The sequence below is a fragment of the Cervus canadensis genome, chromosome 7, assembly GCF_019320065.1.
Source record: "Cervus canadensis isolate Bull #8, Minnesota chromosome 7, ASM1932006v1, whole genome shotgun sequence".
NCBI lineage: Eukaryota > Metazoa > Chordata > Mammalia > Artiodactyla > Cervidae > Cervus > Cervus canadensis.
Genome location: NC_057392.1, coordinates 69,852,385 through 69,865,403, shown reverse-complemented (window position 1 = coordinate 69,865,403; position 13,019 = coordinate 69,852,385). Strand labels below are relative to the sequence as shown.

Here is a 13,019-nt window from a genome sequence, read left to right as displayed (position 1 = left end):
TTTTTACACTGTGGTGATCTTTATTCTGAGATTATGTCCTTGCTACTTTTTTTCTTTTTAAAGTTCTTTTAAAATTGAAATAATGGTGATGGTGGTAGGGTATTTTAAAGTCTTTTAATTGGCAAATAAAAGTTGGCCACCTTTATTTGTCTTCTACTTTTAGTCTTATATTTTATCGGTACCTGGAATCCATATATCTGGAAGCAAATGTCCAAGTGACATATAAGCTAGTCTTGAAACTTTCATTTATCCAACCAACATTCAGTGAGTGGATGCTGTGTGCAAGATGAATGGAAATCTCTGGGTCACACATTAGTATAACACCATGAAGCTGCAACACCATTGTCTCTGGGGGTGACAGGCTCTAAATGACAGAAAGCTATGGGAACATGGGAATCACAGTGTATCACAGAGTCCCTAAGTCTTAATACTTACAGGAACGGTATACCTCATTGGAGTCCCTGGGGAAATAAAATTCACTACAACAAACACCTCCTCAGAGTTGCATAATATGTATTTCAGAAATTAAAAGGACAAAATTAGACTGAACCTAGGATAAAAGTAGAGGTTAAATAACCCAGACACCAAGATTTATCCTTATAAGTGGAAGAAATTAGCTGTAGGCTTTTTTTATTAAGCAATTATTTCGTTAAGGACACCCAAAGAAAGGTAAACCAATGCCTAATTTCATAATACAAGTACATGGAGAGCTAAAGTAAACTCTTTAATATCCACAAAAACCTTAAATAAAAAGAATCACAAAACGAAATATCATTAGTCACACTTAGCTTATACTGGGACAACACAAATCAACTAAGTTGTAAATTCTACACAGACATAGAGAAGAGCAAGTATAAGCAAAATGGGAGATTATGCTGTATGAACATATTTATATGAGCAAGGGCTCTTTAGTATCCTAAATTTACCGAGTTAAAATTGAAAAATATAAATATTTTTGTTGTTTGAGCCAGAGAAATCTTTAGATTTGAGATGCTTAAATCACAGAAAATCTTTGAAACTATTCTTCCCAAGCACTTTTTCTGGGGCTGGGAGGCAGAATAGTTCTGGAAAGAAAATCTATAAACATTTTGGGAGAATTTTCTGAGTGTTGACATGAGACATGCTTTTGGAAGGCCTTAATGGCTTGTCAGTTTTGAGGGTAGTCAGTAGTCCTTTGAGGGTATGTGTCACAGCATAAATTATTTATTGAAATTCCAACAAATATCCAAGCAATTGGGAAGGACATAGACACGACAGCTTTTTCTTTTTTTCCAAAGGGTGTGATAATTCTCTCAACCAAAATGGCTAAACTCCAACACCCTGCCAGAGTTTGCATTCAAAAGGAAAAACCCAAAATAAGCCTCACCCAAATCTTCCCCATCACCTGCTTCAAAGAGATTATTGTCAAGAATTAACATGACTGAATTCATTTAATATGAATAAATAAGTGACATGAACTTACAGCAGTGAGCATTTACCACCGGCACATTGCTTTCTGTTGGCTTTGACATGGAGATCATTCTCTGGATGAAAAATGTGTTATCAATTCATTGAATTAACATTGGTCACTAATCATCTAGTTAGGTTCCAATTATATATATCCAGGCTTGGATAATCTAATTGAAATTTAATTTACAGTTTTTAAATGACAATGTATGATTTAAATTGCAAAAAAATCATAGGAGAATCATTAGATTATGAACCATGAGTGACACTATCTTTATCTTTTAATGGCATTATTTATACTGAAGACAGTGTTTCTGAAAGCAGAATGCTCTATTCTATTAAGTTAGATAGTGACAAGAAATTTTGATATACGTATGTATACCTGTCACATTTTACAGACGCACACACCTTTTAAAAACACACTTTTTTAAAAGACAGGGGAGTATTTTTCAGGCGCCAATCTTGCAAAAAAGTCTCACAGTTCTTAAAAAATGTTAAATTCAAGCACGTCAATAAATGAAAAACAGCAAAATAATTACAGCTAAAATTGTCAATGTTGAACTAACAATTATAAATTATAATGATTTCAGGTTCTTAGTAAAAGCATTGGAGTGGAAAAGGTGGAATTTCAAGTCAAATCCCATCACAAGAAACTTCATTGCAATAAAAAACAGATCATAAAGAAATGGTTTCCAAGGTCTGGCCAGACATTAGAAGTGTTTCTCATTCTCATTGCCACAACACTTACAATTTTAAATAATTTGTGGCAATGATTATTTTCCTAAAAGCAATTATTCAAAAGTTCTTTCTCGTACAACAGTCACTTCCAAAAATGAAAATAATCCAACCCTTGATTTTGTGACACAGTATAAGGTATGGTAATAGAAACCTTGATTCTAGGTAACCAGAAAAACAGAAACACAGATTGTAACCGAAACCAATTTCTTTACTTTTTTTATATTGAAAAAGAATGCACTGGCAGACAATAACTACATCTACAAATTTGACTAGTTTGTGTACTAGTAGCCTGTTCTGAATTTATTTTGAGCCAAATACACAACAATAGAGGGAGGTGCACAGCAGCGTCAACTGAAGATGTTTACTTTATAATTTAAATATATTAGTTACCTGCTATAACGTAACACACAAGGGGTCATGAACTCATTAAGGATAAAGACACTTAACTTATGAATCTCTAGTGCTTAGAACATACCGGGCACATACTAACTGTGAACTGACGGACTTTTAGGAACATTTTCCCTCATATAAGTTCCTCTTTTCTCTGAGCCTGAGATAATTTATGGACCATGATGAAACAAAGAAGTTACAAAAATAAAAAGGCGATCATATTAAGAGCACGATTAACAATTCCTTTCTTTAAAACTATTCTCTGAGTTCTAATGAAGGACAGTGGTGGTCCCTGCTATGGAAACTATTCCCTGTGAGTTGTACTGACACTATGGACATGAACCTACAAGAAGGTGGGGGGTGGAGAGTGGGGTGCACTGAATAATTAAAAGTTGGGTTGTTTTTCTCCAAAGCAATCGACTATGTGATCAAGTCAAGCCTTTTTTTGCTTCTTTCCTCTCAAATAGGATATATTTGTAGAAAGAAAAAAAAGGTTTCAAGAAATTGAATTACCTTTTTGAGACATCCTGGGACCTATTTAGAACAATAATGTTGAATGACCTAATTAGTATTCAATGGGCTTAAATGAATCAGTATTTTTTTAAAAAATGATATACTCCAAAGAATTAACTGAGTAATCAATTTGTTGAAGCTCTGCATTTAGACTATAGTGATAATACAGCTTTAGTGTCAGGAAGAACTTTAGAAATATTTCTCTGGAGAAATCATTCTAATTATGATTATGTTTTCATTTTTAAAAAATAGTTAATTGATTATTTTGGCATAATAATCTATACTTTTGGTGGGGAAAACCAGCCATGACAATAATTTCCCTTATTAGTTCAATCAGTTCCATACTGAATGAGTAACTTTATGAAGGAATTGCTTATATGACAGTATCACAGAGGACTATGAAAAAATCATTTTTGGAATATTATATTTAATACAAAAGAGTTGACTATAAGAGGAATAATGGGAATATAAATGAAAGTTTTAGATTTATAACCAATATGTATAATATTTAGTTGACAGTGTCTAACCATTCATAATTATGATTAAGAGGAATACTGGAAACCTAAGTAAACATATCTATCAGATAAGCAGTGGGATGTAAAGAGCATGACTAATCTGGAGACAGGACATGGCATAGGCATTTTGAAATAAATGGTCATAAGGGTTTTTTTAAGTGTGAAATATCAATCAGCAGTAGCATTGAAGGGACTGAATTTTTCACCATTTGAAAAATTACTATGTTTACTAAGTTTCTGTAAACTTTCTAGAGTAAGTTGTAAATTATTCTCTATTCACAAATCAAAGGCTTATGATTGGCTTAAGTATTTTTGTTAAGCCAAATAAGGTAATTTGTGATTTTCTACAGTTTTTAAAAAGTCTCATTTCCTTATTAGTAACACATGCAACCCAACTTGATTAAAATGCATGCATATTATAGTTCATATCCATTTTCTCCCAAGCAGAAATTACACGGCATTCAGGTATAATCCTTAGAATTTATCACTCTAACACTCTCCTATGCTAATTTCACTATAAAAACATTTCAGGAAATGAGTATTTAGTTTTAGCATTTTTATGAGATTAACAATAATTTTCCATATACTCTAGAGCTACATTGTCCAATATAGTAGCCATTAGACACATTTGGTTATTGAAACACTTGAAATGTGACTACTGCAACTTGAAGAACTGAATTTCTAATTTCAATTAATTTTGAAGTTAAAAACTTATGTTTGTTTTGGTTATTAGAGAAATCTTAAGTATGTTTAGACAACTTAGGTTAATGAATCTACTTTTTATTCTGCAAAATTTATGAAATTGCAATAAATCAAGTATTACTGATGAACACCCAATGTCCAAATTAAGGTGAACTTAAAATTTAAAAAACAAACCAGATTTTAAAGACTTTATCATAAAAAACATAAAATTCTCATTAACAATTTTATATTGATTTCTTAAGTACTTTGCATCATATTTCTCTTGAACAGCACTGATTTGGAACTCTATGAAATTTGCTAGCTTCTGAAAGTCATGCTTTAAATTTTTTATTCTTTTAATAAAAAATTATCATTATGAAAAAGAAATTAAAGCTAGAATTTGTCTAGTAAAAAGTGACCTAATTGCCCTCTCTACACTTCCTTCTCTGAACTGCAGAGCCCTTGCTAGCACCAACAGTAGAATGCAAAAATGATAGGCAGTGAAACATGCAGAAATCATGTATGATAGCACTGATGAGTGTGCAATCAAATCAAACTGCTCACACACTACAAAGTGTATCTTTTCTTGCTCCCAATTGTCTTCAGACCTATGTGCCCCTAATTCTAAAACTAAGCTTCATACTTCCTCCCAAGTCTGCTGTGCTATGGCTTATGGTATATATAAATGAGCGATGACTTTACTGAGCAATATGCTTGATCATGTATTAATACTAGATTCTGTCCAGGCCCGAGAACTTTCATCCTTTAGGGTGGAGAGCTTCCTCTGGGAGAAGGGTTCAAATCCCAGAAGTTTGAACACTGCCACCCGGTACTTCTTGGACATGATGTTGTACAGAATAGGGTTGATGGCGGCACTGAGGTAGAAGAGGACGAAGGAGACAAGGTTGCAGTATTGGCTGATCTGAGCGATCTCCACAGAGCCAGGCTCGAAGGATTTGGAAAATAAGTATCGTCCTACATGGAAGGGCAGCCAGCAGAGGATGAAAGCAAAAACCACCACAGCTGAAAGGACAATGAGAAAGAGAACGTCAGTACGAGGTATGTCACAGCAAACCACAATCTCTTCTGAAGACACGGACTTGTTTTGATTATGTGTGGTGTGACAACTGACTTCAGAAAAATATCATGTTTTGCTCTTCCCCATTCCTATATTTTAACCAAGATTGACTCTGTTTGGACCAACAGTTCAACCATCTTCACTAAGCTTTCCAATTATTCCTATTTAACAACTACTTTAGTAATTTTGTGCTTGAGTTGACATATTGACTCTAGTAACTTGACAATCTAGTCACAATAGCCCACCATTTTATATGTGTTAGATCAAACCTATATGAGATACTGTGGTTGTACTTAGCCACAGTTACCTATCAGAGTTTCCTGGGACAGAGATTCCTTGGATACAATACAAACTAACTAAATTAAAACTTCTAGAAAGGAGACCAGGACACCTGTTTTCTTTTTTTCTTTTTAAAGTTTCATAAAAGACTGATATGCAGTCAGGATTGAGAACCATGGAGATGGATGAGACTTTTCCACCTAAAATAGACATAAGTAAGGAATAAAAGGCCATAAAACTAACTAACATTAATGATTATCCACTCAAGTTTTAATTTTGCCCACGTAAGGTAGCTTTTTTTTTTTTTTCAATACCTTTGCATTTCTAGGTTAAGTTTTTAAAATTCAGAAATCAGAGGAAAAATAACAGAAAAAAATATTCTGGTCCTTGTACCACTTTAGGGAATCACATAAGTGATTGATTCCCTTCCAGTTGTCAAGGCAAAACAAAATTAGCATTGGTGTTGAGGCACCAGTGAGGATAATTAACAGTTTAAAAATAAAATTAGAGGAAATTATTAAATGTACTCCCAAAACTAAGTTGCATAGTAGCAACCGAGTGCCCCAGCAGCAACATGAATTTAGAGTCCCTTAAGGAGCACTAGCAGATTTCAATCAATTAGTCATATTATGATAATCACTGGTCTAAAGAAAAAAAACTGATATTCTTTGAATAAATTCTATCACTTTAATATACAGGATTTTAGGAATTGTAAAAGTACAATGCAAAATCATCCTGAAATGACTTCTAAGAAGCACTAAGTATGCAAATAAGTACAAAATGTTTACTACAATGTCCAAATAAAATGTAAATATTCTGGTTTTGAAAAAAGTAGAATTACAATTTCACTTGGATGTGAACACACTTTGTATTACTTGTACCAAACACATATAGCTACAGAAGCTGAATTTATGGAATAACTATTCCATACTGCATCCAGATGTTCTCTGAAGGCTCACTTGGGGAGAGACAGTAAGTCCTACCAGCTTCCACACCTCCTTTTCTCATGTTGGAAGCCTGCCTATCCTAGTTTATCTAGCCTTTCCTACTTGGAGAGACAGGTAAGTATGAAAACAGAGATCCCAGTACTTTTTTGTCACTGACTTCCTTACAAAGCTGTATAAACAGCATCAGGATAAACAGAATTGAGGTAATTATCTGAAAAAAATACAAGTCAGAAAGCAAATCACAATGTTGAAAGAAAAACGAATCTTCTCTGATAGAATTATCCAAATGATCACATTTTTGTGATCACAAATTTACCAATGAATGCTTTCTAGAGTCAATGCCTGATTTTTTCACTCTCAGTACCTGCTTTTCTTAATGCAACTTAGTTATCTACATATTGAGGCAGGAAGCTTAACATTTACTTTAATGCTTTAAGACCACAAGAGATTCTTTAACGAAAGATCTCGGTTTTGACACGAAGTTTCTAGGCTAATACACACTACAGTTTAGAGAAGTACAAAGGTGGGACATTTTTCCACGAGAGAGAGAAGGAGAGACCAGGAATGAGACACACAGAGAGAAAAAGAGACCAAAGGAGAAAGTCAAGGGGCGAGAGGAGGGAAGGAGAAAGGAGAGAGGAAAACAGAGATATATAGACAGAGAAAAAAATGGAAAACAAAAGAAGAGACACACGACAGAGAAACTAGAGACCAAAGAAAGGGCTCCAGACCTAAACAGGAGAAAATAATTGAGAGATTTCTAGGGCAACATATACTTCAAGAAACAGGAGAGAGAGGGAGACTCCGGGAGAAGGGGTAGGTACGGGCAGAGAAGAGCTCGAGGGCTCACGGAGACCCACCCAGCATCTTCACGGTTTGTTTGTGGTTCTGGTCTCTGAGCGAGGCGCCCACCGCCGCCTCGCTGCGTCTCCTCTTCCACAGCTTCCTGCCGATGAGGCTGTAGAGGACAGTGAGGCAGAAGACAGGCAGGAAGAAGAAGACGCTGGACACCCACACCATGACGGTGAGGAGTCCGGAGCGCACCGCGAACTCGGTGGCGCGGCACTCGTTGGTGTCCAGAGGGTCGGTGCCGTTCTCATGCTCCACTCCGACCAGCACGAAGATGGGCCCGGCGCTGCAGAAAGCCACGGCCCAGATGACCAGGATGACGAGCTTCACCCGGCCCTTGGTGATCACCACCTTGGCCCGCAGCGGGAAGCAGATGGCGAAGTAGCGCTCGACGCTCAGCGCGGTGATGGTGAGCACCGTGGCGTAGGTGCAGCTCTCGCTAACAAACTGGAAGAGTTTGCAAAGCAGGTCACCCAAGTTCCAGGGCCGGTAATGCCAGAGGCGCACGAGGTCGAGGGGCATGCAGAGGAAGATGAGTAGGTCGGAGAAGGCCATGCTGGACAGGTAGAGGTTGGTGGTGGTACGCAGCTCGCGGAATCGCGACACCACCAGCATGGTGAGCAGGTTGCCCGCGATGCCTACCACGAAGAGCGCCACGCAGGTGGCTGTGACGCCCGCCAGCAGTGGCGCGGGGAAGAGGGGTGGCAGCTCGTCCGTCAGTGAGTCGTTCTCGGGGGGACCGTCCCAGCCCAGGTCAGGCAGCGTGAGGTTGGGCCCCGGCTCCTCGCTCCGCGTCGCATTCCACATGCTGCCGATTCCGCTTAACTGGTTTAGGGACGCACGACTGCACGACTGCGCTGAGAGGCTGGATCCGACTGGTCCGGGAGAAGGTCCTCTTAGGCGCAAAAGAGTGCGAGGGAGGAGCGTGCGCGGGCTCTCAGGGAGGATGCTTGGAAAGGAAAGAGAGAGGAGAGGCAGTATCCGAGCGAGAAGGTGAGATTGAGAGCCTGAGGCGGGGAGGAGGGCGAGAGATGGAGGCAGGAAGACACACACACACAAACACACACACACGCTCTGGTGGTGAGATGGACAGAATGACCCACGGCTCTTGCACCTCTCGTTTCCCCCCGTTCTCTCCCCCAAAGACCCTCTCTCCCAACCCAGCCTCCAGCCGGCCTCCACGCAAGTACCTGTCACTGGGGTAGCTTCACCAACCCTGCTTCCCCTTTGCGTTCAGGCTCCAGCTGCCTCTGGCATTTCCCAAAGCGCGGCGAAGCGGAGACCCGGCACCGCGAAGCTGCAGCGCGCGGGAGCGCTCCCCCACTGGCCTGGGCGCCTCGTGCTCAGTGTGGCCCCAAAGGCAGATCACACCCGAGGATGGGGGCGGGGACAGCGGGGGGAACACCTTCAGCTCTCAGGGCCTGCCTCAACAAGGGTTAGAGTTGGCTACAAAGCTGGTGCCTGAAACTGAGAGTGCACAGCTGAGCTTGGGAAAGGGAGGTCGGGAGTGTTCCGACGGGAGAGGAGACCGTGCGCGCCTGGGAAGAGCCTCACACAGTCCTAGAACCTACCATCGTCTTAGCGAGGAGAAGCAGGCTTAGAGAGGTGCGGCCACTTGTCCAAGGTCACACAGCAAGCTGGGGACTCAGGTACTAGATTTGAATATCCCGTCTGGTGGACTTCTGAGAACGAAGGAGCAAGATGTGTGAATAAATTGTTGTGAATTCCAGCGCTTTGCGCAGTCCCCCAACCGGGCGGTGGTAGGGCATATGCTGTGGAGGAGATTACTTTTGCTGCAGCAAACCTCGGGGAGGAGGACAAGCTAAGGGGTGTGCTAGCGTGGTGGAGGTGGGGGGAGCTGGTAAAGGGGGCGTAGCCGAGGCTGTAAGGCTGGTATGTGGAGGGTGATCAGTAAGCATTTTTTGAGGCATGGATAAGAAAGATCAGCCTTGCGTAAATCATCAACCTTTTTGCTTCACATTCGAGGATGTTGTGAAAACCACTGAGAACGGATGTCAAGAGTGTTGGGGACAGAGTTGTAGCTCAATACATAAATATAGGCAGCAGCGTTGCTGTTACTGCTATAGAGGGGCAGAAGCTGCTCTCCGTGGGGATGGGTCGGAGGCTGCCTCTACGCTCTCCAGGTGACTCTCTCTGGACGCGGCCACTGTGTCCTCTGCTCGGAGCCAGGAATCCACAAACTAAGGAGCGAAACTGGAGGCTGCCTTCTAACTCGCTGACCCGCCGGGCCTCTTCCGGCGGGCCAACCTGGGAGCAGCTCACAAGCGTGTTCAGCACCGCGGCCAGCGACCGGCTCTTCCTACCTCGCGGCCCTGCTCACCCCGCTGAGGCCCGCTGGCTCTCACCTTTCACTTCTGGCCTCAGGGCCTCAGTCCAGCTCTGCGAGGGAGCCAGGAGATTCCTCCCAAACACAGACTCATATTAAGTGGCTTCGCTGACCGCGGCTATTCACACTCATTTACCCGTGGCCTAAATGGACTTTGTATGAGAGAGAGCTTTCCCGAAGCATTTTAGCGCCTTTGCATATGCCTTGGACAGATGGTTTATATTACCTCTACCGACTAAACTGTTAATGCTTTAAAGTCAACAAAAATTTAAGGCTGGATGTATGCACATGTGCATGAAAAAGTCCACACAAAGGAAGAGACTGGAAGTTTAGTACAGGCAACTTACTGGAAAATGCTACATAGGTTACCACTGCTGTGTACAGAAGTTGGAGCAAAGATCCACTACAATTATTATTTTAGAAAAAGATGAGGGAGTGCCTGATGGTTCCAGTGGTTAAGAATCTGCTTGCCAATGCAGGGGATTCGGGTTCAATCCCTGGTCTGGGAACTAGGATCCCACATACCAGGGGGCAGCTACTGAAGTCCCTGCCCTCAACAGCCCATGCTCTGCAACAAGGGAAGCCACCAAAATAAGAAGCTCTCACACAGCAACTAGATTTGACTTTAACACTCCCCACACTACATTATCGGGTTTTCCATATGGCACTGGTGGTAAAGAACCCATCTGCCAATGCAGCAGGTTAAGAGATGTGGGTTCCATCCCTGGGTCGGGAAGATCTCCTGCAGGAGAGCACGGCTGCCCACTCCAGTATCCTTGCCTGGAGAACCTCATGGGCAGAGGAGCCTGGCGGGCTACAGTCCATGAGGTCACAAAGAGTTGGACATTACTGAAGCAACTTAGCACGCACTCTACATTATCAGTAGTATCCTGTGTGCAGACAAATCTCTAGGGGGAGAAAACAGTGGGATAAATAAAAATTCCACAGGAGGTTATAGCCTAAGAATAAGAATCAGGAAAATACTGTGGGGACATATTTCTAATCTACTGAATGTAAAAGTAATAGCTAATAAATAGGTGAAATTCTTCTTAAAAATCCATTATAACAAAAATTTGTCATGTTGGCCAAAATAGCCAGATTTTAACTGCATTCAATTATTTTCTAAAATAAAGACAAATCTGTATTGTGTGATGAAGAACAACAACAACAACAAAAAAAAACCAGGGGATACTATTGAAATTGATTCATTCATTTACAACACGTAATATTATAAAAATATATAAAACTTTCTATTAGTAGGTGTCAGGTACTGGGAATGACAAAAAAAAAAAAAAAAGTCAGAAAAGTCCTGTATTTATAAACTTACCATACGGAGAGAAAAGTACAGTTAAACAAGCAATTCCAGTACAGTTTGATATGTGCATTTAAAGAGGCATGTACAATAAGCTCTGTTGAAATATGGAGAAACAATGAACTGCATAGGGGTTTTAGGGAAGGCTTCTCAGAGGAAGTACCACCTGAACTGGATCTTCAAAGTTGAGTTCCAATAGGTGAAGCGGAGCATGCTAAACTGTTCAGATAGGCACAAAACCACAGTGCTGAGCATAAAAACCCAGCATACCTTATCCTTTGAGGAGTATTATTATGGATTCATAGATTTTCATATATTCAGTGAGGAGCCGTCAAGATTACAGTGATTTTTTTTCTTTTTAATGCTTAAATTATCCTATCTTTGGCTAATGAGATCCCTTTCAAGCTGGCTCCAGGGCCTCTGACATGACTTGCTTAGACTTTGAGAACTTCCTTGCCAAAATGTGTGGCACAGTAAAACACCACTTGTAAGTAACTTACCGTGTAAGTTCCCTATTTCTCCAAGAATTCCTGGTACCTTATAGTGGGGAATGGCATTTAGAAACTTCAATTTGGGCAGTAGGGATGGTTATTGCTCCTATAATATTATGGCCTAGATCCTGTCTATTGACAGAGCTAGGATAAATGTTTTTTGAAAGTGTCATGAGATGATGATAATACAGTAGGTAAATCAGACACACTCTTAGCAAGTGATCATAATTAACATCACCAGTGTGATGCTCTGTAAAAGACACAAAGTCCCTTACATGGTATTCCAGCTGGGAATGCACAATCTCAAACTAATCACAAGGAAATATCAGACAGACTCAAAATGAGGAATATTCTATTTTTAAAATTTCTTCCCCAAACTGTCAACGTTATATATGACAAAGAAAGACTGGGAAAATGTTCCAGACAAAAGAAAACCAAAGAGATGAAACAGCTAACTGTAATTTCTATCCTAGACTGGATCCTAAACTGGAGGATAAAAACTTCTATAAAGGACAATATTGGGTTAAGTGACAAACTTAGAATATGTAGGATAGACTAGATAGAAGTATTGAATCAATGTTTAGTTTACTGGAATTGATAACTATGTGAAAGAAAATATTCTTAAAAATATACACTTAACCATGCTCTATGCTTCTGTTTCAGAATAATAGTTACTTGTGTGTAGATAAACAGAGAACTTCCTAAGTGGCTCAGTGGTAAAGAATCCATCTGCCAAGTGGAAGACTTGGATTTGATCCCTGGGTTGGGAAGATCCCCTGGAGGAGGAAACGGCAACCCACTCCAGTATTCTTGCCTGGGAAATCTCATGGACAGTGGAGCCTGGCGGGCTGCCATCCAAGGGGTTGCAAAGAGTCAGATACAACTTAGCAACTAAACAGCATCAGCAGATAAACAGAGGCAATGACAAAGCAAATGGGGGAAAATATGAATAATAAATGAATCCAGGGAAGGGGTAGAATGATTTCTTTGTATTATTCTTGCAACTTTTCTTTGTTTGAAGTTATTCCCATACAAAAAACTAAGAAGCCATTAGTTTTAGAGATATTTCAATTCAACTTCTGATTATTTACTTAACGTACTTGGTTTTATATTCCTACTGAATATCCTGGCTTCTAACAACATAAGCATAATTATTTATGTTGTAATATGCATTAAATGATTTCAAACTAATAACATTGGCACTACTGTTAATAGTAAACTTGGCAAATAAAGCCTGAGATTTTCTTGCAGTTCTCTTTGTCCTTAGAATATAATTTTAGGAATTATTTAAAATTTTATATTTGAATATATAAATCATTCATGTGATTTGACAATTAAAATTTTAAAACAAAGCATGGTCTTAAATCTAAAATGATAAGCCAAAGAATATTCAGGAGCATGTTATACCTTCTGCATACTCCTCAACTGACATC

At 39.9% G+C, this 13,019-nt stretch overlaps 1 protein-coding gene across 2 annotated transcripts; it reads right to left on the bottom strand.

Annotated features, from left to right (window-relative positions):
* Window positions 1–4,466: 4,466 nt before the first annotated feature.
* On the bottom strand, window positions 4,467–9,642 carry GHSR (growth hormone secretagogue receptor). Of its 2 annotated transcripts, none has more exons than XM_043473725.1 (3): window positions 8,627–9,642; window positions 7,448–8,385; window positions 4,467–5,306 (listed from the first exon to the last, which is right to left on the bottom strand). In XM_043473725.1, the coding sequence occupies exons 2-3, from the start codon at window positions 8,241–8,243 to the stop codon at window positions 5,002–5,004; spliced, it is 1,101 nt and encodes a 366-aa protein (XP_043329660.1). In that variant the 5' UTR covers window positions 8,244–8,385; window positions 8,627–9,642; the 3' UTR covers window positions 4,467–5,001. The 2 variants fall into 2 exon arrangements, with proteins under 2 accessions (XP_043329660.1, XP_043329659.1); XM_043473724.1 differs by having other exon boundaries at window positions 9,008–9,642.
* Window positions 9,643–13,019: the final 3,377 nt, after the last annotated feature.

Coding starts and splice junctions, on each gene's coding strand:
- GHSR (XM_043473725.1), bottom strand. CDS start 8,243: ATGTGGAATGCGACGCGGAGCGAGGAGCCGGGGCCCAACCTCACGCTG. Junction 5,307..7,447: donor ACAAACCGTGAAGATGCTGG/GTGGGTCTCCGT, acceptor TTGTCCTTTCAG/CTGTGGTGGTTTTTGCTTTC.